This window comes from Xiphias gladius, chromosome 6, assembly GCF_016859285.1.
Source record: "Xiphias gladius isolate SHS-SW01 ecotype Sanya breed wild chromosome 6, ASM1685928v1, whole genome shotgun sequence".
Taxonomy (NCBI): Eukaryota; Metazoa; Chordata; class Actinopteri; order Istiophoriformes; family Xiphiidae; genus Xiphias; species Xiphias gladius.
In genome coordinates this window covers 7,271,012-7,298,415 of record NC_053405.1, presented here as the reverse complement: position 1 = coordinate 7,298,415, position 27,404 = coordinate 7,271,012, and the positions used below count along the sequence as shown (strand labels likewise).

At 38.8% G+C, this 27,404-nt stretch overlaps 2 protein-coding genes across 9 annotated transcripts in view; one reads left to right on the top strand and one right to left on the bottom strand.

The window, feature by feature from the left end:
• Window positions 1-421: 421 nt before the first annotated feature.
• On the top strand, window positions 422-13,691 carry mpl (MPL proto-oncogene, thrombopoietin receptor). Of its 2 annotated transcripts, none has more exons than XM_040129814.1 (12): window positions 422-637; window positions 4,809-4,929; window positions 5,899-6,077; window positions 7,139-7,293; window positions 8,683-8,827; window positions 8,987-9,101; window positions 10,141-10,295; window positions 10,819-10,961; window positions 11,630-11,789; window positions 12,114-12,186; window positions 12,479-12,566; window positions 12,922-13,691. In XM_040129814.1, exons 1-12 carry the CDS (start codon window positions 508-510, stop codon window positions 13,468-13,470), a joined length of 2,013 nt encoding a protein of 670 aa, XP_039985748.1. In that variant the 5' UTR covers window positions 422-507; the 3' UTR covers window positions 13,471-13,691. The 2 variants fall into 2 exon arrangements, with proteins under 2 accessions (XP_039985748.1, XP_039985749.1); XM_040129815.1 differs by lacking the exon at window positions 422-637 and adding an exon at window positions 5,065-5,126 and having other exon boundaries at window positions 4,905-4,929.
• A 4,527-nt stretch (window positions 13,692-18,218) lies between these two features.
• The window catches only part of ddah1 (dimethylarginine dimethylaminohydrolase 1), an 81,216-nt gene continuing 72,030 nt past the window's right edge, over window positions 18,219-27,404 (bottom strand). For all 7 annotated transcript variants that reach the window (XM_040129585.1, XM_040129586.1, XM_040129588.1 and 4 more), the window contains 2 exons: window positions 23,225-23,368; window positions 18,219-18,841 (listed from right to left, as the gene is read on the bottom strand). In XM_040129585.1, the coding sequence (XP_039985519.1) occupies window positions 18,725-18,841; window positions 23,225-23,368 (261 nt within the window). In that variant the 3' untranslated portion in view covers window positions 18,219-18,724. The remainder of the gene's footprint in view (window positions 18,842-23,224; window positions 23,369-27,404) is intronic.

Sequence of the window (27,404 nt, the reverse complement as noted above, 5' to 3'; positions counted from 1 at the left end):
GGGGTTGCTAAACTTTTGTACGGTTTTCCTTTTCTTTTTTTCACTCTAAAATTGTACAAAACAAAAATAATACACTAATCTTGCTTAGAATGTTTCACCTTTAATTTGAAGCCTTTTGGAGATCTTCTACTCACTTAACGATTTGCATTAACAGAAACTTTGTCCAGGGGATCCCAAAATTTTTCATGCTGCTGTAAGTGTTCTATATATCATCAGCAGTAGCACCTCCCATTAGTTATTGTGTTCAATCGTTAACTGAAAATATGTAAATATATAACTTCTTTTTACTCTCAATCACCCCTCCCAAACTGCCTTTTTGGTGCTTACTTCCACTGTAAACAAAGTACGCTTCCTGCTTGTCACATTTGGCCAATCCTTCAGCACTGCTTAACCCTGCCCACACATGCCAACTCAAAACCATGCATGACAGACAACACACAATGCGTATACACAGGCGTGTGCTGTGTTAGTTTAAGTGCCATGGTGATTTAGGATACATATTACTTCATGATACCTCAGTCTACCATGAATTCGCCCTGCTGGTGGGAGATGCTCCTCATTAGCTTGTGGATTCAAGTGGGCTTTGTGCCTGGGATACATTGCAAGGATGGAACTGTCAATCATCTGTCAAGGAACGGTAGGGCTTAAGGATAGTTTATTTTGTACAGTTGAAGAACAGTTTGAATTTAATTCAGTCCAACGAACAGCTGCACGTTCCCCATTTACTGTTCATGCAGAAAATGTTCAATGTTAACTATATGATGCAGAGCCCTGGAAGTTGTTGTTTTGTTGTGTGAGAACAAGATATTAATTTGTGGGAGGAACAAGACAATATGTTGTTAAACACTAGATATGATCTTGTAGCAACAACAAAGTTATCTGTTTGTGTATAATATTGTCTAAACAATATATGTGAATATATTTGTTCGCAAACAAGTTTTTTTTAATATTTTCTTTTTATTTGAATAGTAGGTCAACAGGTTCAAAGCATCTTACATTACAAACTTTTGTCTTTGAAACCAAATAAAACAAATAAAACAAACAAACCCAGTTGATTAACTCAATCCATCCTTTCCAACATGTATCAAATATGTCTGTTTTGAGATCAAAAGCAAAGGTTAATTTTTCCATTACAAAATGCCATGCATCATGTTAAACCCATCTGCTAATGTGGATGGTCCTTGATATAACCATTTTTCTGGTAATGGCTTTTTTTTAATTGGCGACCAGCATTATTCTAAACAAGTATGCTTTAGGAAAGCCAAGAACCTGTGTTGGCATCTCATCCAAGTACGTAAGTCTTTTTCCTTGCTATCTCTCATTTTCTTCCAGTAGCTGTAAATCCCAAAGCATCCCCAAAATAACATGGTAATGATGTGCTCTCACAGTCCCATAGCCTCTCAAGCACACTGTGCCTCACCTTGGACTGTTTAAGTGCTGGTGTTATAAACTAACTGACCATATTTTTCCAATTAAACTGTCACCAAGGTGGTGAGTTGGTTGATTTCCATTGCTCATCATTTAAGTTTTCCGACTTCTCCATTTTTATTACAAAGTTTTCTTCACTTTTCCAACTTTTCTTTTTTGCTGTTTGGAATAAAACCTAGATGGTAGGCCACCCAGCAGATCAATGAATAGGACTCCTTGGGCCCAAAGGACTTAGCCACTTGAAACCAGTTTTGAGTGAAAGGTAGAACGATGGGTTAGGTTTTTCCCCCAGGTGGTCTTTCAATTCACTGTCTTTAGTAATAGCCTGTAGTAGGACCTTGACCTAGTTCTGGCAATCAATTGATATCTGCACACCTAGATATGTCATACTGTCTATCTCCCAAATGGCATACTTGCCTCTGAAATGCTGACTGGTTGTGTATTTAAATGTTAAGAGTTGGAGTGTTCAATTTGTACCCCGATAATGATCACAACTCTGAAAAGGTTTGAAATGAGGCAAGAGAGTCGGCCAGATATGTCAAGTATACCAGGACATCATCTGCAAATTGCTCTGTTTTCTGTTCTCGCCAGTGAAACTTGAACTTCATCTTATCATTTTGTCTAATCAGTTAACTCAGAGGTTGTATAATAGCTGTACATGTATGTTTGTTATAACGAGCTTGGATTGTCTCTATGAAAGTTTTGTGAAACTAAAACTTATACAGAGTTTTACATAGAAATCACCAGTTTACTGAGTCAAAAGCTTTTTCTGCATCCAAACCCATTATGGCAGCTTCAGTTTGCTCCTGGTTTATCTGGTGAATCACATGTAAAGAATGTCTGATGCTGTCTTGAGTTTGGCTTTGTCTTCTGAAGCTTGTTTGATCTGAATTTATAATTTCAGGTAGAATTTGCTCCAGTCTTTTAGCTATTATTTAAATCTTATAATCCTGGTTTAAGAGGCTCACAGTTCTTTAATTTGAGCATTCCAGCCCATTCCCCGCTCGGGGATAACTGCCTCTGGCCAAGAAGGGGGTATCTCCCCCTTTCTGTAGCACACAATTAAATGTCCTCAACAGTAAGGGATCTAAAGGTTCTTCAAGTATCTTATACCACTTAGCTGTGTATATGTCCAGTCCAGGGCTTTTATTGGTTTTGAGCACAGATATAGCATTATTATAGCCAACACTTATAATTGCCACTTTTAGGGCACCATTTTAGGTATGAGACACTGCTGGGAGGTCCATCCCTCCAAGCAGAGACTCTGCTTCGTCATCCTTATTTAATTTTGGTTTTAAAGTGCATAAATATTTGTAGTACATTTCAAAACTCCTGCTAATGTGACCCAAGTCATAGTTCACTCTCATGGGGATCTCATTTCTTATAGTTATCTCAGCTTGCTGATTTTTTAGTCCATAGGTCAATAATTTTGCTGATTTAGTACACACCTCATAGTGTTTCTGTTTCGCAAACAGCATAGTATGTATGCATGGCATACTATGTCTTGTGATTGGAAATTATGAGTTTTTATCTGCTGCATTTCTTTGGCAAGAGTCTAGGGTTGTTTTGTGTTCCCTTTGTAGCCTCTTTAATTCTACTTCTACGTTAATTAGTTGTTTATTTTTTCAATGCATCTGTTTTAGCAGTTATTTTCCCTTGTAATATTGCTTTGCAAGCATCCCATAGAAAAGAGGGAGAAAACCCGATATTGTCATATTTTTCTGAATAGTTTTCTGTTTTCTCCTTCATCTTCTCCATTTTTCTGCAAAGTGAGGTACTTTGAGAACTGGGGCCCCGTGAAGAGTCCAACTTGGGGTTTACTCTAACATTCATATCTCCTCCACAAATCATAAGGCCCTGGGCTTTAGTTAACATTAGATCAAAAACTGCTTTAAAAAGGATCTGTTTTGCTCCATGTGGTCCATATACATTCAGAAGGATGACTTCAATCTTGCCCCCACCATAATGTATCTTCCATCTCTTTCTTTGGTGTCAGACTGCACTTCAAAATTAAACCTCTCTGCTAGCATTATTGTCATCCCCCTTCTAGGTCCATTTACATATGAGACTGAGAAGACTCGGCTTTTAAAGAAACACAATACACACCTTGTCCCTTTACATTTAAGTCAATATTTTACTCCCCTTGATGGGATTGAGAATGCCATTCACATTGTATGATACAACTTAATTAAACATGGTGTTATTGTATTTCTTTGTTGGTATCTTCTGTCCTGACTCTAAGGTAACCTTACCCTTTTGCTACACAAACATATAAATTCTTCTGCAATTCTTCTTTGGCCTCATCAACCCTATTATTTGCCTTATTCATTTCTTCCTTGATTTCCCTCAGCGTTTCAAAGTTTTCTTGGTGAATGTCTCAGTTCTTGAAGGAATACGACCAAGTTCGCCATGCTTTCTTCCACCCATTACCTCTCTGTGGCTAGCTGGTTAATGCTAGCACTACATTAATCTACAAGGGGTTTGAGTAGCCAAAAAACAATTTATGGCCAAGTTACAGGGGATTTAGATTACAACCTGAGCGATACTGGATTTTCGGGGCTAATGCTGATACCAATTTTTGGGAGTAGAAAAATTCTGAAATCAATATATAAGCCAATAGTCTACATACGTGTGTGTGTCTGTGTGTGCGTGTGTTATATTGAAAAGGGAAATAATGGGGTCATTGTTTATTAACTTCCAACAATATATTTCACAAACTAGTTAGCAACTTACCGTGAAGACACCCCTTGACTCCGAAACACCGTCTGCACAGCTGTGACTCGTGCTCTGGTACTTGTGCTGCTGACAGTGCTGAGAGTATTGTAAACTATATAGTCGGAGCATGCTCTGCTGGACAAACTATGTGAAGACACCATTTCTAAAAAACAAAACTTTTCCTATTGGCGCACATCAGACAACATATAAACTGATACCGATATATCTGTGATAGGCCAATAGTGGCTGATAAAATCGGCCGACCGATAAATCTACTTATATATCTTCTTATATATACTTAAATGAATTAACTATATTAATTGAAGGGATCTGGTAAGTTAGGCTGCTACCTGCTCGGCCACCCCACTGGAAGTCCCTGTATGCAAAGTTATTATCTTTCAGGAACAAAACATTTTGTGTCAGTCGGTTTTGTATCAGCTTGTCCCTGGTATGAATAGGTGAAGTTCCTGCAAAGAGACAACATCTTTTGTATAACAGAAAGATCTTATTCTAAGAAACTCCCATATTGCCACAATATAATAACTTGTTCCCACAACTTAACATCTTATTCTCACAAGTTAAAAAATACTATCTTGTTGGACTTTTGGGGACCTGGTCTTTAGTGCACTAGTCCTCATGTATTATGTTTTTCATTTCTGGAGCAGATGTTTTGCTCTTAAAGGATGAGCAGGATCCTAAATGTTTCACCCGGACAGGATGGGATTTCACCTGCTTCTTTGAGACTGCAGACAACAGGACTTATGATTTTCTCTACAACATTAACAGGTATGTAATACATATTAATTTGATTGTGTTTTGTATATTGAGGAACCTCAGAGACTATTAGTACAATTTAAAAATTACTTTGCTACATATTGTTTAGGAATTTTACATCCATTATATGTTTTTCTTCATTAGCAGAAGTGTGAACAGTATCCTGTGGTCATTGGTTTCTCCACCCTGTATGGACTATAGTACTAGGGGTAACTTCTTAAATTCCCACTAATATTATTTTCAACAATTGTTATTTGTTTCAGCTTTGTAAAAAAATAAAATGACTTAATCTTTATCGTTGTTGTTCACACTGATCTTATACATTGCTGTGCAAAAGTTTTACGCACTGAAAGTAGAGTGAGGGTGCTTTCAAAAATAATGCCATTCATATAAAGTGCAGTGAAAAGAAAAAAATTAAATCAGTATTTGGTGTGATCAACATTTGCCTTTAAAACTTCGCCAATTCTCCTAGGTATACTTGAGCAGTGTTTTCAAGGTACTTTGCAGGTAGGTTGTTTCAAGCATCAAGGAGCCACAGACCCTCTGTGGAATTAGGCTGTCTCAATTGCTTCTCTCTCTTCATTTAGTCCTGACTCCATGATGTTGAGATCAGGGCTCTGTGGGGGCCACACCAGCTGTTGCAGGACTTCTTCTTGTTGCTGAATGTAGTTCTTTAGGACTCTGGCTGTATGTTTGGGGTTGTTGTCAAGCTGCAAAACTAGTTTTGGACTGATCAGGCGCCTCCCTGATGGTACTGTGTGATGGATAAGAAGTTAAACATCTAAAGTGCCTAAAATATTTGCTCAGTATTTTGTATATATGTTAATTTTGCAGGGAAGGACTAGTAGTAGTAGTCTTATTAGTCACCTGTAAAGCACTTTGAACTACACTTCCCTGTATGAGAGATACTATATAAATGTTTTATTGATTGATTAATACATATTACAATGTTTGTTGTGTTTGTCACTTATTTTAATCAAGCCTGCAGAGACAGAGTAGGTGTGATATGTCTGTCCAGAGGCCAGAAGAGGGAACTTTCCTCCACATCTGCTCGTTTCCTTCCAAAGATGTTTTATTGTTTGTGGAAATACACCTTAAAGTCATGGACCACAACACCACCACCAGCCTATACAGTCGGACTGTGTCTGTGGAGGACCACTGTAAGACATTTCCTTTTAAAATTTTTATTTGCTTTACCAAAAAAAGAAATGGGCATGGATTGATCACTTGTTGAAAAAAGGAAATACACAATGAAAGTATATGCATAAACATTCTAAGTCACATGGCCAAAAAATATTTAGGTCATCTATACATAAATACAATTTCTGTCTAAATGCAAGCCTTTATTCCTGACAGTTTTAATCCCTTAATGATTTTAACCTTTACTGGTTACTCTTATCCATAAAGCCATTCCTCCATCCATCCATCAATTTTCTAGCTGCTTGAATCACAAATATTTGTCTTACACCATCTTCACCATCTTCTTAGCATAAAAAGGACAGATGCACTGTACCTGTAGAGTTTCACAGACCAATTACAGATTTTATTTAAAGCATGAAAAGTGTTTTAAGTGCAGCCTGATATCTATTCTGTAGTTTCAATAATGAGCAATTTCTAACGGCGTGTGGGGGCTGATTCTGTTCAGTCAGTCGTTAATAACTTTCAATAACTTTCCATTTGAATTGGGGCAGCAGACATGGTATCTGTGTGTGTGTTAGGTGTCAGTTTTTTTCTTTACAATTGTTTTTAAACTTCTGTATGTCTACACACTGTAGGACATTATTACCTGTTCACAACAACAAAGTAAATACACGCATGGTGAATTATTACTATTTCGTTATTATTTCTGTCTCTTTAAAAGGATGATGAGGGAACAAGGATTTCAGTTTGGTGAAAACACTTTCACCAACTTTGCATCTCTCTCTGGTATTTCATTTGGAAATAGCTAAGACCCGAGAAAGATATGTGAGGTAGGGAAAGAAGGAGAAACTTTAGCTAAATGGAAACCGGCAAACATAACCAGGGCTAGCTGATCCTATGGATCCAGGCTGGGAGAGAGGGAGATGAGTTCTGCCAGTGTGCGGTTCTCCTGTCATTAAGGTCATCTGCCAAGAGAAACAAGGGGCTTCCTCATCTGTTTCCTAAACACCTGTGAAGCATTTACAACAGTGGATTCCGTAATTCGTTTTCCTTATTTGTCCTCCCACCTTTTTGTTTCTAGTTCTCCTGGATCCCCCCTTCAATGTGTCTTTACACCAGAATGGCCAAGCAGGGCAGCTGCTGGTTTCATGGAGGACAGAGATCCCATCATTCTGCGGGGATGTAAAGCATAGGATTCGATACTCCTCCAAGGGGCTCGGAGAGAAGACTGAAGAAGTACCTACAATTCTTCAATACATCCATTAGATTATGTTTCTAAAATGACTTTGAAATTGAGATAATGCATACTATGAGGAAGCGTAAAGACATTTTTATGTCATTTAAGTACTCTAATTTAAGTAAATGCTAGTTAGTGTGATCCATCATAGCACCTCTCTACGGCATCTACATGTTAATTATGGATCCCCAAAACTGAAAATGTAGTAATGTAGTAAAAGGTTAGAATTATCAGACAAGCCACAAAAAAAAAAAGTTTTATAATTAAAAAAAAAAAAAAAAGCCAAAAATGTTTTCAATCAAGAAAAATCGTTGCCCTAGACATACATGGTCCCACCTGTTTCATTATCACATAGCATACAGAAAGTTTGAACTGTGGTGAGAAAAAGGGGGAAACTGAGAAATGATTAAAATCACAGTGAAACAGAAGTTAGCTCGTCTTTAGCTTCTGTAACGTCACATATTTCTTAGTGAAGCAGAATTTCGGGGGTGGGACAGAGAGATGAGAAGGATCTAAATAAAATGGCACAAAAGACAGTGAGCAGAATGAAGAGCAGGCAGCTAACTACGAGGTAAACAGTCAAGCTGTTCATTTGAAAACGTGGCATTCCCATCCTCTCCTGAGGCTTGACCTTTATTTCTCAAGTTCTGGTAGGATTGGACAGTAGCTTGACAACTCTGTGAATTCAGAGACACACAAAATGAACTTTTCCATCATTTTTCTCTGATGTAAAATCATTAAAGACATAACTTCTTCCTCACATTCGACGCGCATTACAGTTCAGGGTGTTTGGGGTCAAAGTTAAATTTAGTCCAGCGTGTGCTTTTGGTTTGAAAGCCCTGCTAAATAATACATTAAAATTTGGAAAATGTATTTTTTTTTTTATTTCACTGTGACTTTAATGCGTGTCAAGACCAAATAAATAGAAAAAACCAAAAGAAATGGTAAGATTAAAAAAAAAAGGGGTAAAATGTATTAAGTTTAAATTTATTTTATCAGCTGATTGGAGGTTAAAGGATAATATAAAGGTTAATATTAGTTTTTACACATTTTTTGTAAATATTTGTATTACATCTTGATGTAATCAGTTATATTTCTGACTCATCTGATAATCCTTTACTGCCTTTTGTTGGTTTTAGGGCTAAGTTAATGTGCCAGTTGGTCCATAATGAGACTGATTAATTGATTAAAAAGAACCCTGATTTGTTTTCTTCTAAGACAAACATGTTTATTGCACTGAACGTTGTAGCCCATATTTTTCTGGTCTTTGTTCGTTGACTATTATCGTAACACTCCTTCACCTGTAGGCCAGTAATTGCAGTGGGTGAAAAAAAGTTATATGAATCATTTTGTAAAATCTATGATGTTTGTGATTTCTACGTGCAAAGATGGGTCACTATACTGAAGGCGTACTAGACTCTCTGGCACCAGGAGAGGAGACTGAGGTCCGGGTCACTAGCAAATGTGCCTCTGGTGCAGGACACTGGAGCAGCTGGTCACACCCTGTGCGAGCCATGGTTCCCCAGAGTGCAGGTGTGCTTAAACAAAAAACTATGAATGCCTGAGTGGATGAATAAGAAAGAGTTAGGGCAAAAAAAAAAAAAAAAAAAAAAAATGTTATCCATAGAACAAAATCTCTTCCTCTTATTTCATAGATGCAATTCCTCAGTGGTAGATTGCTTTTCTTTTCAGATGATGTTTCACTAATGTGCTTCACCTCTGACCTGCAAAACGTCACCTGTCAGTGGAATGGGAGCAGATATGGCGGGAAAAGAGAGTACAAACTTTTCTACAAGATCGGTCTCAGGTAGCACAAAATTCGTACTACATTCCATCATTGATTGATTACTCTTCTCAAGTCTTTCTGCTAATGTAACAGCATGTTTTATTGAGTTTTACTGGAATCCTAAGTTGACCTTGAATTCCTCCCCCACAGTAAACACAAGACACGTCATTACTTTGAGCAACAAAGGCATGATGTTGCAAACTCACGTTTGCCATGTCTTTCTCCTCCCCTCATTCCTTTCATTTCTCATTGCGTATTGACCAAAACAGTTGAAGATGATGTACACTTCCCATCAAAAGTTTTAGAACACCCCAATTTTTCCAGTTTTTATTGAAATTTAAGCATTTCAAGTCCAGTTGATAACTTTAAATTGTAAAAAGGTAAGTGGTAAAGTGCCTGAGGTAACAAAAAATACAACAACAAAATAAGAAATGATAAGGTCACCGTAAACTGAAAAATGATGTAAATTTCATATCAAAAAGGGCCTTTTTCAGGGATCAAGTAATGGGTGAACTTTCAGCTTTTCCGCAGCAATGGAAGTAAATTAATTCTTGAAAGTTAATACAGACAATCCCTGTAGGTGTCCTACTTTTACTTACAAACCTTCTGTCTGTGTAGAAGCAGTGCTGGCACATATTACTAGGACTGATCGCACTGCAGGAAGTAGTACTTTATATTGCTATCATAATGGCAACAGAGGAGGACAGACTAGTCGGTCAGCAGTTCATCCTACGGTAAAATAATGACTCAAAACATACTTCCAGGCTACGTCAGAATGAGTCAGAAATGTGGACTAAATTTAGTTAGATTCTTTTTTTAGAAATTAAACCTCACATTCTATGTTCTGTACTTTAGTTTCAGAGTACATTGAGACTATTGAGCTGCATAAATTTCAATAAGAACTGGAAAAATTAAGGTGTTCTAACTTTTGACCGGTAGCTGTGTAGCTGCAAGTGTAAAAACAAAATGTGTTTGGTTCTTTGGGTTATACCCCATAAATACATGAGTCTATGTTCACTTTGTTTGGCTGTGATTCAACATCATATTATGACCCTTCCAGTGAAGAATGGACTGAGTGCGTGGCTGATGGGAAGTTCACTGACCTGTGTCGTTTCGATGGATTTGAGTCCAGAAAAGTCCGGGTCAAACTCAGCAGCGCTCCAGCTCCACTCTACAGAACTTTCTATACTCAAGAGTTCACTCTTAACGAGACCAGTGAGTGACTTTTTTTGTTCCCTGTTTCTTTGTTCCTGTTGGGTGCGCTGTTTTTGTTTGTTTGTTTGTTTTTGTTTTTATTATCCCAAGATTCTTCAGGTGATAAGATGAAATCTAAGAATCTGTTTGTAACACTGAAATTACAGTTTTAGTGAAATGTTGCTTAGAGTCAAAGGTACGTTGGAGGAAGATGTTGAGAAAACTGACTTATTTATGGTGCAACTGCATAGCAATAGAGAGAAATTACAAAATTGTCACTATTCTATTGTACATTTTTCTCTTATCATATCATATGTTCTCAGATTTGCTCAAACGTTTAGGACATATAAAATAATTTGTAATATTTAACATAACCTTTTAGCGACTCAAGAGTCTTCACGGCCTTCGAAGAGTCTCCGAAGACCCTAACCCGAGTAGCCTAAGTACTGCACCTGCTCTCTCAACCCCTTTCCATCAGGCCTTAGAAAAAGTGCGGTTTCATGGCTTTGTCTGTTGACAAATTGTGTGCCCTGCTTGTTTTTAGTCAAAACATCCCCACCAGGTCATTTGAGAGGAGCACTGAAGAAAGACAAGTTGTGCTTGAAATGGGAAGCTCCTCTTCCATCTCTGTCTGCTTACCTACAGTATGAAGTCAGCTACCAGACCAGAGGGGGTGAAGCACCGATGGTGAGACGTTACTAGAAGTGGCTCCACGAAATTGTGTATTTTTCTTAGTTTATTTTTTTAAAAGGACCATGTTAGGATTTTTTTTTTTTCTGAAATACTTTTTATCAGTAATTTTTATTCACTCAAAAAACGTTTTGATTTCCCTTCCAATTCTTTGTGTTCCCTCCTACCTTTCAGGTTCCCTTGCAGCATTTTTTGCATTAGTATTCTTTAACTACTGTGTCAAACTTTATGTGATTATAGCATCTTTTGAATTATTCTGATGGCATAAATTTTCGTTTGTAGAAAAATGATGGGATGTGGCTGGTTATACTACACCACTGTGTCATTCCTAATATTACCACTAGATGGTGCCACAGTGAGACATTTTCAATTTCAGCTCAAAGTAAAAAAAAAAAAAAAAAAATTCAGCAAAATGATGCATTTGTTGCAAGAGAAATTAATGAGCAAAAACATGAAGAGGTGTAAAAAAATATTTTTTGCAAATGCAACACTATTCAGGAAAGGGAAAACAATTCAATTAAAACACGGTATTGTGAGGGAACATGAATATAATTTAAGGGGAATGCAAAAGCCAGTGTAAGAGAACGCAAAAGAAGCACACCATCACTAAGACTGCCAGTTAATGTTCTTAATATTGTATTTTAGTTCAACCTTTTTGTCCCTAGACGGTTTCCCTGAGGGAAGCAGAGACTGGCACATGTGTAGTGGTTCTAACAGGGAGCCAGTACAGCGTTAAGGTCAGAACTAAACCTAATGGGTCCGGTTACTCAGGCCACTGGAGTGACTGGTCAGATGTGCTCACTGGTCAGACCCCCACTGACATAGGTAAGCTCCCACTGAGTGTGAAGAAAAAAAACTCAGTGTAGCACAGGTTTGCTTATTTAATAATCCCCATTGGTTTGTATAAATATCACAGCCCAAATTTGCAAAGTTGCACCAAATGTAATGCATTGGTCTGCTGTCATTTTGTAAGAGCTTCAGCATTCAGATCATTCAACTTTGGTTGTGTAATAACAACTGTAGTAGTGTATAAAATGCACTGCTGTGCCTTTATACATTAAAATATAAACATTATGAATGCTCTTTGTTACTCTAAATCAAAAATGACACACCATTCAAACCTTAATGCAATATGAATAACCTTTTCAGGCATGCTGATCATGCTGTGTATCCTTGTCTCAATGCTGATAACTGCTACCATCCTCATTTCCATGTACTTCAGGTAGGATCTTAGTCCATCTTATTCACACGCATCGTGGAAATGTAAAATGAATTCCAAACAAAGATACTCATCATGTGAAAGAATGTGATACCCTACCCCCCTCTCCATTTCTTTTTAAATAGATATCAATTTGTACTGTACATTTTTGTAGTTTTCTTACATTTTATATGCTAAAAATGAATTCAAATCACTAACTATTCTATATACAAAGCGTTTAGCCAATTCTTTTACTGACCATCTTAACTACATTTTTTAAAGAGACATGTCTGTTATTTTGTGTATTTTTTTACAGCAAGCTCAAGCAGTATTTCTGGCCACCAGTGCCCAACCTTGACAAAGTCCTACAAGGCTTTCTGACAGAGATCAACAGGCAGAGATGGGTAACTTATTTAACCACTGGGTTTAGCATGATGTATGATAAATATAACATTACGTTACACACAGTTCCATTGCAGGCCATTACACGAAACGTATACCGTGGCGAAAGATTTTTTCCGGTATAAAATTTAGCCGTAACTAATTTAGCCATATAGATGCCATATAAATGTAGATATAGACTCTAGGTATAGATGTATGGATTCAGATATCAAGGGGGATATAGGTAAAATACAAACAATAACAAAATTAATAAATCAAGAGTGATACAGCCAAGTTACAAGTCTGTCTTACACTCAATTCCAGCTAACGTGCATCGGTGTCCCAGTTATTAAAAATTAACTACTCTGTGCTCCACAGGATCCTCTGCTCACATCAAAGCAGTGCTCTGAGGAAACCACGGCATCTGTGGTGGAGATAATGTCTGAAACTGAGGTTTCAGGATTGGGGAAGCCATCAGAGAAATCCACCCACATCCTGTCACCAGAAGGAACCCTGTCCAGTGGAGGGCAGGTAGACAGGAGCCTTGGGACTGAGGTCTTTCCAGACTATGTAAGCCTGAACAAAGACAGCGTCATTCTTTGCCCAAAAGGGAAAAAGTATATGTCTGAGAAGGCTGGAGAGAAAGGAGTCCCAGGTGTAGGGGATGAGCCTCTCCAAACACGTCAATGTTCATGCACTGACGGCTCAGTCTGTGTCCCACCTTGCCTAGGCATCGACTTTCTTAACCATTCCTACGTGCCACTGGCTGATGCTGCAGACAGATTTGACTGCAAGATCACTCCTGTAAGGGGATCAAGTAACCTTTATACTAATTTACCCTGTAGCTTGGCATCCAGGTTTATGGCATCAGTAGCTCCAAATGTGGAAAAGGCTTCAATAGAAATAAAAAATAGCACAATGATTTAATAATTAACACACCCTGTGCCTTAAGCAAAGGTGTGTTACCATATACATTCCCTGTTGAAATTATTGGGCACCCCCTGAATTTTAAGTACAGAATTTAGAATATCTTCAGAAATAAATGCAAATCAACCAATTCTGCACAATCAAAATGGTTCAAAAAAATGTCAATGGTTACTGGACAAAAGATAAGATTTCAGCTCTCTCCAAAGGTTTTCAATGGGATTCAGGTCAGGACTCATTGCTGGCCAGTTTAAAACAGCCCATCTTTTCCTTTTCAACCGCTCTTTTGTGCTGCTGGATGTGTGCTTCGGGTTGTTGTCCTGCTAAAAGACCCAAGACCTTCGCCTCAGACCCAGTTTTCTGACACTGGGTAACACATTTCTCTCCAAAAGGCTTTTGTAATCTTCTGATATCATCAGTCCTTTGATACATTCAGTGCCTCCAGTACCAGGGGCAGCAAAGCAGCCCCACAGCATGATAGAACCTCCACCGTGTTTTACTGTAGGTAGGGTGCTCTTTTCCTTATGGGATTCATTTCATCGCCTATAAACAAGCTGATGCTCTGCGTTCCCAAAGAGCTCTACTTTGGTTTCATCTGTCCTTAGACAGAAACCCAGAAAGACTGTGGCTTATCTATGAAAGTTTTTGCAAACATTAGTCTTTCCTTTCTGTGCCTTTCATTCTGTAGCAGTGTCCTCCTTGGTCTTGGCCCATGGAGCCCTACTTGGTATAGTGTGCAGTGTGTGGTACAGGCTCAAACCACCACTCCAGATCAGCCTGACGCCCTTTAGATTTCTTGCCTGGGGGTTTTTCCACAATCTGCACCAACCTTCACAGACTTGTCTCACTGAGTGTCTTCTTAGCACCACGTCCTGGAAGCATCTTAACAGTTTTATGACTGTGAAACTTCTCGATGACATTACAAACTGTTGAAAACGGGATTTCAAGATCTTTGGCAATTGCCTTGTAGGCTTTGGAATTGTTATGCTTTTTGATAATAGCATTTTTGATGCTCTCAGACAGCTCTCTTGTCAACACCATTGAGAAAAAGAAACTGGAAATGATCAGCCCCTTTTCACACAGTAAAACAATCATTCATTGGTTAATTCAGGTCATGTGGACACTGAAAATTAAGCACAGGTGAGTTTGTTTTTTTATGTTTTTTTTTGGGACTAATTTAAATTCATCAAAAGGTGCAAATAATTGTGTCAAGCGTATATTTTATCTCAATTTTTTTTGTTGTTGTTCAGTAATTTTTGGCATTTTATTAAAATATTCTGATTATACAAAATTTGTTCATGTACGTTTTAATTTCTGAAAATATTCTAAATTCTGTACTTTAAATTCAGGGGTGCCAATAAATTCATCCAGGACTGCATTCACAGTATAATGGAGGTTAATATTAATCATGTCATCCTCTCTCTCATCTTTTGTCACCTTTTGATACCATGTTTTGGTACTGAAATACCATGAATGCAGCACACATTTGAAGATTAAGTAATTAGGTGGACAAAACAACATTTGTAAGAAAGAATATCACCTTTTTATTACACTTCAATCTTAGATATTTAGGCAAACTATATTATATATTACTTTTATGTTTGTAATTGTATATCGAAGTTTCCTCCACATCAGGGCTGACAATCTACACCACTTTGTTTTAATGACCACTAGAGGAAACAGTAGCTCTCAAGATAATTTCTTGAGAGTACAAGTGAATACCCTTCTCAGTGGTTTTGGTTATTAAGAGGACTGTACTGTAACCGGAATAAAAACTGTTATACTAGTTTTCAGTTATCTATCATTTGAATGCAACTTCCTCTCAAACTTTACAACAATTAATTGGTATATTTTATCACTATTCTAGGTGAATCACATCTGAAAAAGCACAGGAATTAAGTTTTTCCAGATCTTTTCCATTGTTTTCCCAGCCATTGTTTGTTGTTATACAGCCAACTCATTTATATTGTATGTATATTTTGTGTATTTAATCCCTTTAAAACTTTACTCAGAATTACATTGGAGGTGGCTGACAAGGACATGACATGTAACCGAAACACTTTCTGCTGAGTCTTTCCTCATTATGATATCCTTTCAAATAACGACTGAAAGAAGTGCCCCCCCCATTTTGCGTTACATAATAACTTGAGTGTTTGTTTTTTTGGCAATAAATATCAAATTGCTTATTTTCTTCCAGTTGCATTTTCTTTGAAGTCAAACATTTGGACTTTTCTGGGTACATGTCAAACCATAAAATAGGAGACGCTCAAGCATTTACAGAACAACGGGCTTGCCGGACAGCAGCTTTTCTTGCCCCCAACCAAACAGCAACTGCACGGTGAACCTGGATATAAACCTTGTTTTGGTCTGTTGTGCATTTTTGTGTCACTAGGTGGCAGAAGATATCAGCGGACAGAGTTGAGACGTCTCTGTGTTGTCTCAGCGAGTCCCTAACTGAAACAGTAGATGAGCTACACCCCTGAAAATGAGAGAAAAGTTAAGATTTTGGTCAAAGTTCAGGTTTGTATTTTGTCACACCGGATGAACCCTTACGATCTACCAACCTTGTCCTTGAGGGTAATACCTATAAATACATTGTCAAGAACAAAATATGAAATAAAACAACACTAATAATCAGGAAATGAATGCTAAGTTAACCTCCACACCTGGGGAGAACTTTAACCTGATTTTTAAAAAAAAAAAGTGCAACACAGCTGAAGGCTAGATGTTAATTTATTACACAAAGTAGACAAAATGCTCAATTTAATGACTCAAATTATTATTATTACTCACAACTTCTATGAAAACCAAGAGACCTGAGTTGGAACATGGACAATCACAACATCATGAATACAGGGATGAGTGACGGGGCTAGTAAGAGGATAAATGAGAGCCCTGGACAAAGTGAGGAGCAGTTACTCATATACAACCTTGACACCAAGAGCCAAAAATGTATTAAATGTTATTAGATCTTAAATCAGCAGTATGAGAAGGTTATGAGGTCCCAGAGCTGTACAACCAAGATGTGGTTTGAAGTAGTGTGAGAGGTGATGACAATTCTAGATGAAATTACTTTACTTGCCTAAAACCCGATGGCTTCCATGTAATGATCAGACAATGTATGACTGGTCCTGCCTGGCTCAGCCTTCTGGAGTAACATGCACGATAATCAGAACAGGATGCTCTGCATCCAGTCATCCGCCTTCTTTAAAATATACTACTGGTGTCACACTTTAACAGCAGGCCATTACATCTACAGCGTTCAACAGGCTGTATGATATCATGGTCATAAATTAGCCCAGAGCCGTCCATGAGGCAATAGCAGAGTGTGGGAGAAAGCCTGCGTTGAGAGTCAGAAAGACAGAGAAGGTTTTAAGAGAGCCAGTGTTTACTGGTGTACAAGCCTCTCCTCCCAGCAGGAATTCTTTCCATGTTTCATCACTGCCCACTTGCCCATACACAAATGTCTATGGAGGGAGGTTGAATCACCTCCTGATGTCATTTCCTCAACTTTCACTTTCAATCACAATGAGAAACAACACTGTTTCAGATGTGATGGGCCTTAACATACAGTATATAGTGTATTTACAGTATACATGTACTACGTTGTTATATCTGCAGGCCTAAAACATCAATTCAGCATAAGCAGAGATAGGGCCACTAAACCAGAGCACAACAACATCCTTTAAACTCCTGGTGGCAGCTACCATCGTCAACACACATGGAGACACACCAAACGGAGGGTTAGCTTGTTCTGCATGCTGAGCGCAAACCCCCCCTTCATTACAGTCACATTTGGCGCTATTGGATTTAGTGGAACCAACATCGGTTTCACAGCATACTTTAAGTCAGATTCGGAGTAAAAACTGCCAGGAAAAAAACAGAACCAGTGTAATCAACAACACAGGCAGAACCAATGAGGAAACTACAGTTCCTTCAGAATCATTCAGCAGGAGTAAAGTCATTGATTTTTCCATACAGGCATGGTACATTTAAAGGAGCAGAGGTGTTATGTTGGAATAAACGAAAGCTTAGCTTATCTTCTAATAATGAAAAAAAAATCATTATACATACTCACATACAGCTTTTATCAAATCACAAATTAGCAAGTTTGCATCCCCACAAATAAGAAATGCTTACCAGGAGGGATGCAAAATTGCTGCAACAAAATGGCCCCAGATCGATCTCGTAGAATAAATTAACAGGCTACTGTCAGCTTCTCCAGCTGGTGGCAATTGTTAAGGATCAGGGAAAAACCGTCTCCAGTACTCTACGATCAGTGGCAATGATAATTAAGCAACGGTCATGAAAAGTAAGGGCACCTCAGGTCTCGATGGCAGTACTTTCAATATCAATCACAAAATCACAACAAATCACACAAAATCATAACACTTTGATCATACCAAAAGCTCATATCTCCAGTAGAATTTACAAGAACTGTATTTTCAGAACGAGCAGTCCTGAAAGATGGCTGTTCATTTTTTAGAATAAAATACACAATGATTTGTAAGTGGCTTTGAAATAAAGTGGTCATGAAATGTTTGCTCAGCACCAACTGAAAATAAAGAGCAGGAATTTAATACACAAGTTGAAAAAACTGCTAAATAGCAACAGTGACATTGAGGTTTTCGTTTTATAGCAGTAGCAGGATTAGTTTCCTCCATTTTCCACCTTGCTCCAAAATACAGTTCTTGAAAAAAGGATAATAGACTGAGTCCCATTTGCATTATATAACCAAAAACATGCAAAAATTACATTCACCATTTTATTTGTGATTTAAACAGTATAAACCACCTGTAAAGATTTATCATTGTAGATGCCTGTTAGTTATGTAATTTATAAATCTGCATTGCAACGTTGGTGAGACTACTTTACAGTGGCAAAAAAAAAAAACTATATCTAACAGATCTATCTGGTTTCTTGTAGCAGTGCAAGGGTTGGTCTACACACAAGCAATAGGGACTGGGGAAAATGTTAGAATGTATCCAAATCAAGAGCAAAAAATGGCTAATTTTAATGCAATATCCTAATTCTTATAGAAACAAAGATAACCTTTAACTAACTGTGTTTTGGGTAAACTGAACTATTCACACAATCGTTACGACATTTTAAAATAATTTGAGTGTTGGGGGGGCAACAAACTTGCCTATCCCTCCTCTAAGTACCAAGATAGTTTTGTTAAACCTCAGGATCCTTGGTGATTGGATACAGGCTCTGCTTGGTTACCATGTACTGGGAGACCCCCTGATGAGCAGGCTCAGATGTTGGCCTTCTTGTTGATGAGTACAGAGCAGCATGTGAGTGCTCCATCCACTTTGACCTTCTCCTTGTTGGACAAGGGGATCAGCATGTGGTCCTTCAACTTCTCGAACACCTGCAGGATGCATAGACAAGGCTGTCATCCTGCCTTTTTAGGTTGTTATGTTTAGAATTTATTGTTGGTTATTATAAAATTATGTCAGCTGAAATTCAATAGATTACCAGTGTTCAGCCAGATAACATTGGAACATTGGATGTTTTATTGCCATATTTGGGAATCAGGAGTCTGTCTTTTTACATTAAATAAATCATCAAGTACAAAATAGATGTTGTTGTGGCAACAGCTGTTCCTGTTCCGCCTCCTGACTCTGCCCTCGGGTACCAGATCTATGAGCCAGTGTTAAAGGTACTGACCAGCCAGCACTACCAACATCTGTTTAGAAAAGGCTGAAATACAGCTCAGCAGGCAGTAGGTAAACTGAAAGTCGGAACTTGTGCAACACTATGTTTAATTATTTTTTCAATTTTTAATGTTCTGTGATATAAAAACCCTGCAGAGACACAAATTGTGAAGTGGGAGAACAAGCATTCGGCAACGTTTCCTGTTCTCGCGGCAAAATATAAAAAACGATGGGAGTGAGAACTATTACGACATTCTCTAAAGACCCTCGTAAAGTGATGTGTCATCCGGTGGACATTTTCCAGAAGAAAACCGGTGTTTTCCTACCAGACTTCCAAACCAGGATATTTTTCTCTTTAAACTCTCATTTCAACCCTGCTATGATACTGAGCGAGGCCTTGGGGCGCAGCCAGAGGGACCAACTAAACAAATTCTTATCTCATGATGCAATATGGCTGATGAAGCCTCTGGTGATCCAGATGCCATGTTGAAAGCCACTACAACCATGTGCCTTATAACTCTTAATTCTTTTCTACCCAAGACATTACGTGTAATGTGGGCAGGAGTACAGGTCAAGGCCCTCTTTAAATGGCTTGAACAATGGCACTGCACGATCATCCTCTCATGTAACACCATTGTACCACTTAAAAATATGGTGTTAATGCATATTGCTACACAATTTTTACATAATTGCTTTTTTGAAATCATCATATTGAAGACAACTGCATGGGTAAGTGCTTGTCTCTGAATAGTTTTTTAATTACATTCTTTGGTCCCCATCCACTGTAAATGTTGAAAACAACACTAAGAGTCTTAGTTCAACCTGTTTGCATGCTAACAATTGCTAATTAACAGAAAATACAACTAAAGCTGATAGGATTGCCATTAGTTTTGCAGGTATTTGGTCACAACAAACTGAAATTTTGGTCTGACAATTCCACCAATTGAATTAGGGGTTGGCCAAAGTTATTATAGTTCACCTTGGGAGGAACACAAATGTGTGTAGCAAATATCATGGCAATCAGTCCGATAGTTGTGGAGACATCTCACTCAGATCGCAAATGTCAGTGTCATGGTGGCACTGGATGGAAAGTCAGAGGACTATCAGAGTCATTACAGTTCATCCTCTGGGCACCATGAATGGGTGTATCAAGTGATTTTCTGTCCAGCAGTTGTGTAGACACTTCACCGAAAAAACAAAACAAAAAACAAACTTCATGACATTTCAGTCTGGACCAAAGTGGTGGACCGACAGGCTGACCCAAGTGAAATCACCATCTAAAAACCTTCTATTCAGACCACATGATCAGACGGGTCAACTCAGGGGAGGTTGTGCTTTTGTATAATTCCCCCAAAACAACCTCAGTAAAGCCCCTGCTGTTTATAGCATCTCCGCCTCCAAAGTGTCTCTTTTTTGGTAATTTCCAGCTGAGTTTTCATTACTGCGGTTGAGATTTATATGTTGGGTCGGGGGTTGGCATGGTCCTACACAGGAGAGGCTGCTATATTCCACTGGGCCTTTTGTCTGCTTACTTTCTTTATCTCCAAATCGAGTGCTCTACAGCCGTCGCCACTGCTAACCATTAACGATGCCCCTTCTCCGCCCCCTCCGACCCCACCAATCCTCTCTCATGACCCCAGGCCTCTGTTGATGTGGTACTCTTATGTAATTTCACGAGCCAACTAAAAATAGACCGGAGAATAGGGCAGACAATGTTTACAGTTAGAAGAGCAGCACAAATCTTGCAGAGTGTCTCTGTCATTGGGCTGAGAAATCACCATATCTCATTGGAGGGAACAAGCAAAACGTTCCCTTGGGAAACATGTACCAATTGAGACGTACTGTACAAGAAGGCATGATAGTCAGCTCTTATAAAACTATCCCTGCTATTTTAGTGCTTTTATTATGTCTTGTACTCTTGATATTTTTCCACTTTCTTTAAGCTACAATTTCTTAAACACAGGTTTGGGACCAAAACTGGTTTCCAGGCCAATTTCTGGTGGGTTTGAACATTATAAAGGAAACTAGATCATGGAAAACACATACATTTCTCAAATATTGTTCCAAATGGTCCGTTAAAAGGTGCTATAAAGCAGGAAGCGTGAGGTACACAAATAGATTTTATAATGCTCAAGTTAAATTCCTTCAGTTAATCTTCCTGGAAAAAACTGAGCCTTCGCAATAAATGTTATTCCAAAGACGCATAATTTTGTGAATTCTTCCTTCTAAAAATAGCTGGCGGACGTTGGGGTTTCAACCACAGAGTACATTTTGAGGTCTGGGCACTGTCTCTGCAGATTGCAGGATGCTGGGTTTGATCCAGCATGTGACTTGTTGTAATGTGAAGTGACCCCACAGCGTCTTAAATAACACTGCTACTGCTCAGCCTTTCCAAAACCCAACAGACAAAGTGAGACCATAACATGTCATTCATGTAAAGCTACTGTAGAAAGTAATATTTAAGTGTCATGAGTGAGAGGCGTGTCTTTTAGGTGTTTGCAAGTAAGTCACTGTACGTCTGAAAAGAATATAAGACAGCTTACAGTAACATGTTCATGCCATGACAGTATATGCTGGGAGACACTGTTGGAGATGAGTTCAGCCAGCATACAGTACTTCACAATTTAACAAAGAATACATGCTATAAGCATAGTTTTTTTAAGAGGGCATCCCCAGGCAACTCTTCCACCTTTGTCTGATATCAGTTTGATCTTTACAGATTTCATTTGGGGTTTCCCTTATTACCTCCTGAAATATTACCGACTTGGCAACCATAGGTACAGAAAGACATTTCTCTATCCAGCACCAAGCTATCTTAATTTCGTCTGGATTGGCAGTCAGGGAAGCATCTTTTTTTTCTTGAGAAACATTTTTGGCATTTTGCCTTTATTTTTCAGTTGACTGTAAACCTTAAACCACTAGGCCAAGGGGACACAACAAACAAGTAGTTCAAAGTATAGAAAAAGAAATAAGATGCGACAAGTGTAATTTTGTAATCAGGTTTTTAAAGATTAAATTTTTTGTATATAAAGAAATTTAAGACACTTAAACCTGTATTGATGGATTTTTTTGACCACTAGGGGGAATCACAAGAAGCTGTAATCACTACACTGACATACTACTGTGTTTTCAAGTAGATATGGCAAACTTGTTAGCAAACAGTGGCTTATTTACACTTCCTGCCGAGACAAGACTTCAGCATAAGCATTCATTAGAAGTTGTAATTGTGTTCACCTGATAAATTTAAGTCCAATATTCACTTTCCTTGTAGCTCTGGTGTGGTCTCTGCTAAGTCCTGAGGGAAATATCTGGCTCTTTAGCTGCTCAATGCTCCACTACGTTCACCTGCTACTGTAGTCGATAACTTAGTTTGTCTGCTGTTTGGTGCTGGGCAGGTACAGTGGATTTATTATCTTATTATATATTATTATTAATATATATTTATGACACTGATTAGAGCAGCAAGACTGAACGAAAACAGTAAAGTTGTAGGCTATAAAACCAAAACAATGAGTTAAAAGAAGGTAAACTGTATAGTCGGGTGATAATTCTCTGTGGGTTTGCCACTGCGAGCTACCCCTTTCACAAACAAGTAGACATTTGACCCATTGTTGATATACAGATATGGATTATAGCAGCTTTAAGAGCTATTTTGATGATCAACTTTGATGATTAACTCAAGTTCTGAGAAAAAAACGCATAGGATTTCTTTCCCCAGTGTGTCAGGTTCCTGGTCTGCCGTCTCAGCCATGTCCACAAAAAGGTCACTTCACATTGAACTGCAGGTTTATTTGTCAAAAAACACAGCCCCGGCTATGGTTAACCTGCAGCGGTCTGAGTAAAACAACCACGTAGCTTATGTAGGGTTTTCCTCGCCAGCTAGTTGTTTTTCTCTGAGGTCTGGACAGGATGAAAAGCAACAAAGGGCACTGCTCTTTGAATCTAAGCCACCAAGCCAGTCTGGTTGTCCTGGCTGTGTGTCTTCCTCCCAAAGGTGCAACCTCAGGATTGTAAATAAATGTGTGACTGTGTGTGTGTGAGTGTGTGTGTGAGACAAAAAGTTACTGTCCATGGATATGAAATGAGGTGGGCATTACCTTAGCACTCTCTGGAAACTCCTCAGCTGTGCAGTGCAGGAGCACATGTCCCTTATTAGGAAGGTTCATGTAGATGCAGTTGGCAGCAAGGTCATCAGGCACTGTCAGTTTGTCATAGCGATGGTCACTCATTTGCTGCATGATCTGCACAAAAAGATAAGAGACAGACAGAAAATAGACAGTGAGGTAAGGAAACACAGCCTGTGAGAGTCCACAGGGCTTTCAGAGAGACGGACAGAAAACATTTCTTCAGACTATCAGACACTTTGAGTCAGACACAAGGCCACAATACCAAAGACAGCACCACGTCTTTCTGCTGGCCAAACCACTCTCAGGGCCTGGGGGGCCTTAATGGAGAACACAGGAGCAGACAGACATTCTTTCTCAGCAGATGTCATGTTATTTATGTAATCTGAAAGAGTCGAAGGTGGGACGGGCGGTGGGGGGAGAGAGGCCGAGAGGCCGAGAGGCCGAGAGGACGCCCGTGTTGCCAAGTGGAAGTCGGGGGGCGAGGATGTTATGACCAGAGGAGAGGCAGGTGCCTCTTAATGTTTATGAGCCGAACATCTGCAGACGGATACCTCAGAGACGAGAAGGGGAGGGAAGGTGGAGAGCAACTTGAAAAAATCCAAAGCATCAACATTCAGAAAAGATATTTTGAGGAGTGAGATTTTCACCAGATATGGACCTCCTCTGTCTGTCTTTTTTTCAGTGCTTTTCTACTGCTCCTCTTTCTGTGATCATCTTTTGACTTTAATCATGGATAAGATGAGTTGGTTGTTTGCTAATGACTAGCAGTCGAAAAAGGTCATTATTAAAAGTTGAAATTATGGAAAATGAAATGCAAATTCTTACTGTTTTTTGGATGAGATCAGATTTTACTCACAAAATTCAGCAAATGTCGCCTCTAGCATTACACATTGCATCAAAAATGTGTGATGTCAGCTTGACGCACGTATACATTTAGAGCAGGGGCAGTGAGCAAATGTGATGACATGCAACTGCACATGTTGGAGGAAAATTCGTCGTCTGTGAGCACAATGGGCTTTGTGGCTGAAGATGTTTTGATTTCCCTTCCCACTGACTACGTCTGCTGAAATGGGGAACACCAGGGGCATTTACGGCGACAGAAGAGGCCTTTTGCTCTGGGACTTATATACAAATACGCATTACTTTGCATGATATTTCTCGCATAATAAGTTGGATATACTCGCACTCCTTGTACCTTGAAAAAAATGTGTTATTTTCATGTAAATAGCAGTCTATTACCAAATGATCCAACCCAACAGCAAATGTGCTGTGCTGTTCTAAGTACTTTGTTAGGGCTTTCCTGGGAAAATCTGTTCGGCACACAGGAAGTGACACATTTTATGTTTCTGTCAGCAGCTACAGTGCCTGGTTGGAACAAATACGAAAACAATTGTGCAGTTAGTATGAGCAGTAAATCCCATCATTAAATAAAAAACCCAAGGAAAAATCTATCACAGGACTGGACACACTGTTAAAAGGAGCAGTGATCTCTGGGACGTGCAGTGCAAAAGCAACACAGTAACGGATCTTTTGCAACAACAAAGACTGAACCAGAATGACCTCCTTGTGGATGTATGCCTCCGCCAACCAGGTTGCCGTTTACATCCATGTCTGGATCGGCGTATGAATTCTGGAGTTGCGGCCAAAAACGTGTTTAGTGAAGTCACAGTGACCTTGACCTTGGACCTTTGACCAACAAATTCTAATCAGTTCATCTTTGCGTCCAAGTGAACGTCTGTGCCAAATGCGAAGAAATTCCCTCAAGGTGTTCCAGATGTGTCACGAGAATGGGACGGACGGACAACCTAAAATATAATGCGTCCGACCACGGCTGCTGCTGGCGCGGAGGCATTAAAAATAAATTATACCGGGAGACTTTGAGAGCAACTGATATTTTTATACATCTAATAGCAGTGAATCATTTTTGATTTATGGATGGCAAATTTACAGGGCTTGCAAATGACTGACAATGAAGAAATCAATCAAATCAACTATATAGGAGCTGACATTGCCATTTCTGAGTGCAGGGCTGCAGGATGGTTTACAAGCAGTGTGTGTGTGTGTGTGTGTGTGTGTGTGTGTGTGTGTGTGTGTGTGTGTGTGTGTGTGTGTAGGCCTGAGTGTGTGTAACCAGACCAGACACATTCCCAGGTCACTTGTGGGTGTGTTACGTGATTGCAGCAGCCCTAAATGAAAACACTGTCCATGTGCGTGACCGCCAACACTGTCTCTCACACACAGGGGGATTAAGAGTGGTAGAGGGGAGAATAAACGTTGACTCCACCAAAGATCACAGTTGTTCCTGCTTTACTTTCTGTCTCTAAAACATCTCATTTTCTTAGTAAAAACAGAGAGGAAAAACTATTCATGGTGTAAGGAAAATGTCCTACAGCAAGATTTCAAAGTGCTTCGTGTAAAGTTTTGATCCATGAAATGCAATTAAATCCTTCATAAAATTCACCTGACTCATGGAACAGTTGGTTCTCTGTTCCTTGTTAGTGTGTTCAACCGGTCAATATGAGGCCAGATTAATAATTTCTGTTTTTTTTTTAAAAACTGAACATGTATTAATTCATTCAGAGCAATAAAAAAATAAATAGAACTTAAGGCAAAGTTATGTCAGTCACTGCATGTTATTAAGAAATTCTTAGATTAAACTTTCATCAGCTTTTGCTAACATCAGTTTGTCTGCCTGCTATCATTAATTCGCCTCAGATTTGTGCATCTTCTTTCAAGTATTTAAGAACAAAAGAAACAATGGAGAACTCAGGCCTCCAGATAATCATCCTGGTCCTTGACCAAGCATAAACCTACAGTAAATTAGCAGCAACTTTCTTCTAGACAGTGGCTGAGGTCCATTTAATACACAGAGTGGTAACTGGCCAGCACAATGTGCTTAGTCAGAGCTGCTAAAACAAAATATTTACTGGAAGGCAATAAAATCTCCCCTGGGCAATGAAGAATCACCAGTTAACAAAAACACTGACCATTTACTGGACCTTATGCTGTCTACTGTGGCCATCAGCATAATCTAGATTTTGGCTCCTGCTATGAATATTTATAATACTGACTGCATAAATCCTTCCAAGGGGGCCTTTAAAAGTATTTCAATAATTCTTTTCACTGATGAACAACAGCAGCATGTATTTCAAATCCCGCTTGAGGCAGCCTCCAAATCTAGTGTGGAAATGAGACTGAAATTGCTTCCTGTTGATATACAATAAATGTTTGTTATAGTTCCTGGACACACATTTACTCTGGAAATATTATCGGTCTATATGGAGTGTTTATTGTTGCACTCCAAGGTAACCGATGGAAGTTGATGTGGAGGGAAGGAAAGGGAGGGGAGGACACAGAACGTCCCTGATAATACTAAAAAAAGAACAGAATTCAGAATACTTCCCCGAAACAGAATTCCTATTTCTCATGTTTAATCTTATTATTTTAGGCATAAACAAGGCTACAATCAGAGACCCTATACTGTAACCTATGATATACTGTAAGTGCTATGTGAAGGCAACTGGACTTGCTTGAAGATCTTGAGGACGTTTCGTCTCTCTTCTGAAAGGTTTCTTCAGTTCTAACTGACCAGTTGGGAGTTCCAGGTAAATATCCTCTGGTGAGATCAGCAACAAAAGTGAGTGGTTGAGGTCACACGAGTCGTTAACCCTTCGGTTCATCACGTGAGTCGTTAGGATCACATGGGTCAAGGTGTGGATGGGTGCTAACACCTTGAGCTGCCCTGTTAATTATCAGATGTTAATGCTTGCATGCTCGCTAACATGCTAGCAGGCTGAACAAAGATGGCGAACATAATCAACCTGCTAAACATTAGTATGTTAGCATTGTCATTGTAAGCATATTAGCTCCAAGAACCTTGGAAAACAAAAACAAAAAGAAGTATTACATCTATAGGAAAACCATTTGCTTTCTGTTTGTGAAGTTTAACTTGCAGTGATATTCCAAAGTCGCATTTTGACACCGGACGTAAATCACATCATTTCGTGTCATACTTAAAACGTTAAGTATTACAATTTAGTGTGGATTTCGGACACATTTTTAGTTTTTTTCGATTATTACCTCAGGTACTATAACAAGGCTATAATTCAGAGAACTAAATCTGTAATTTGTGATCATCATACATGGAAAG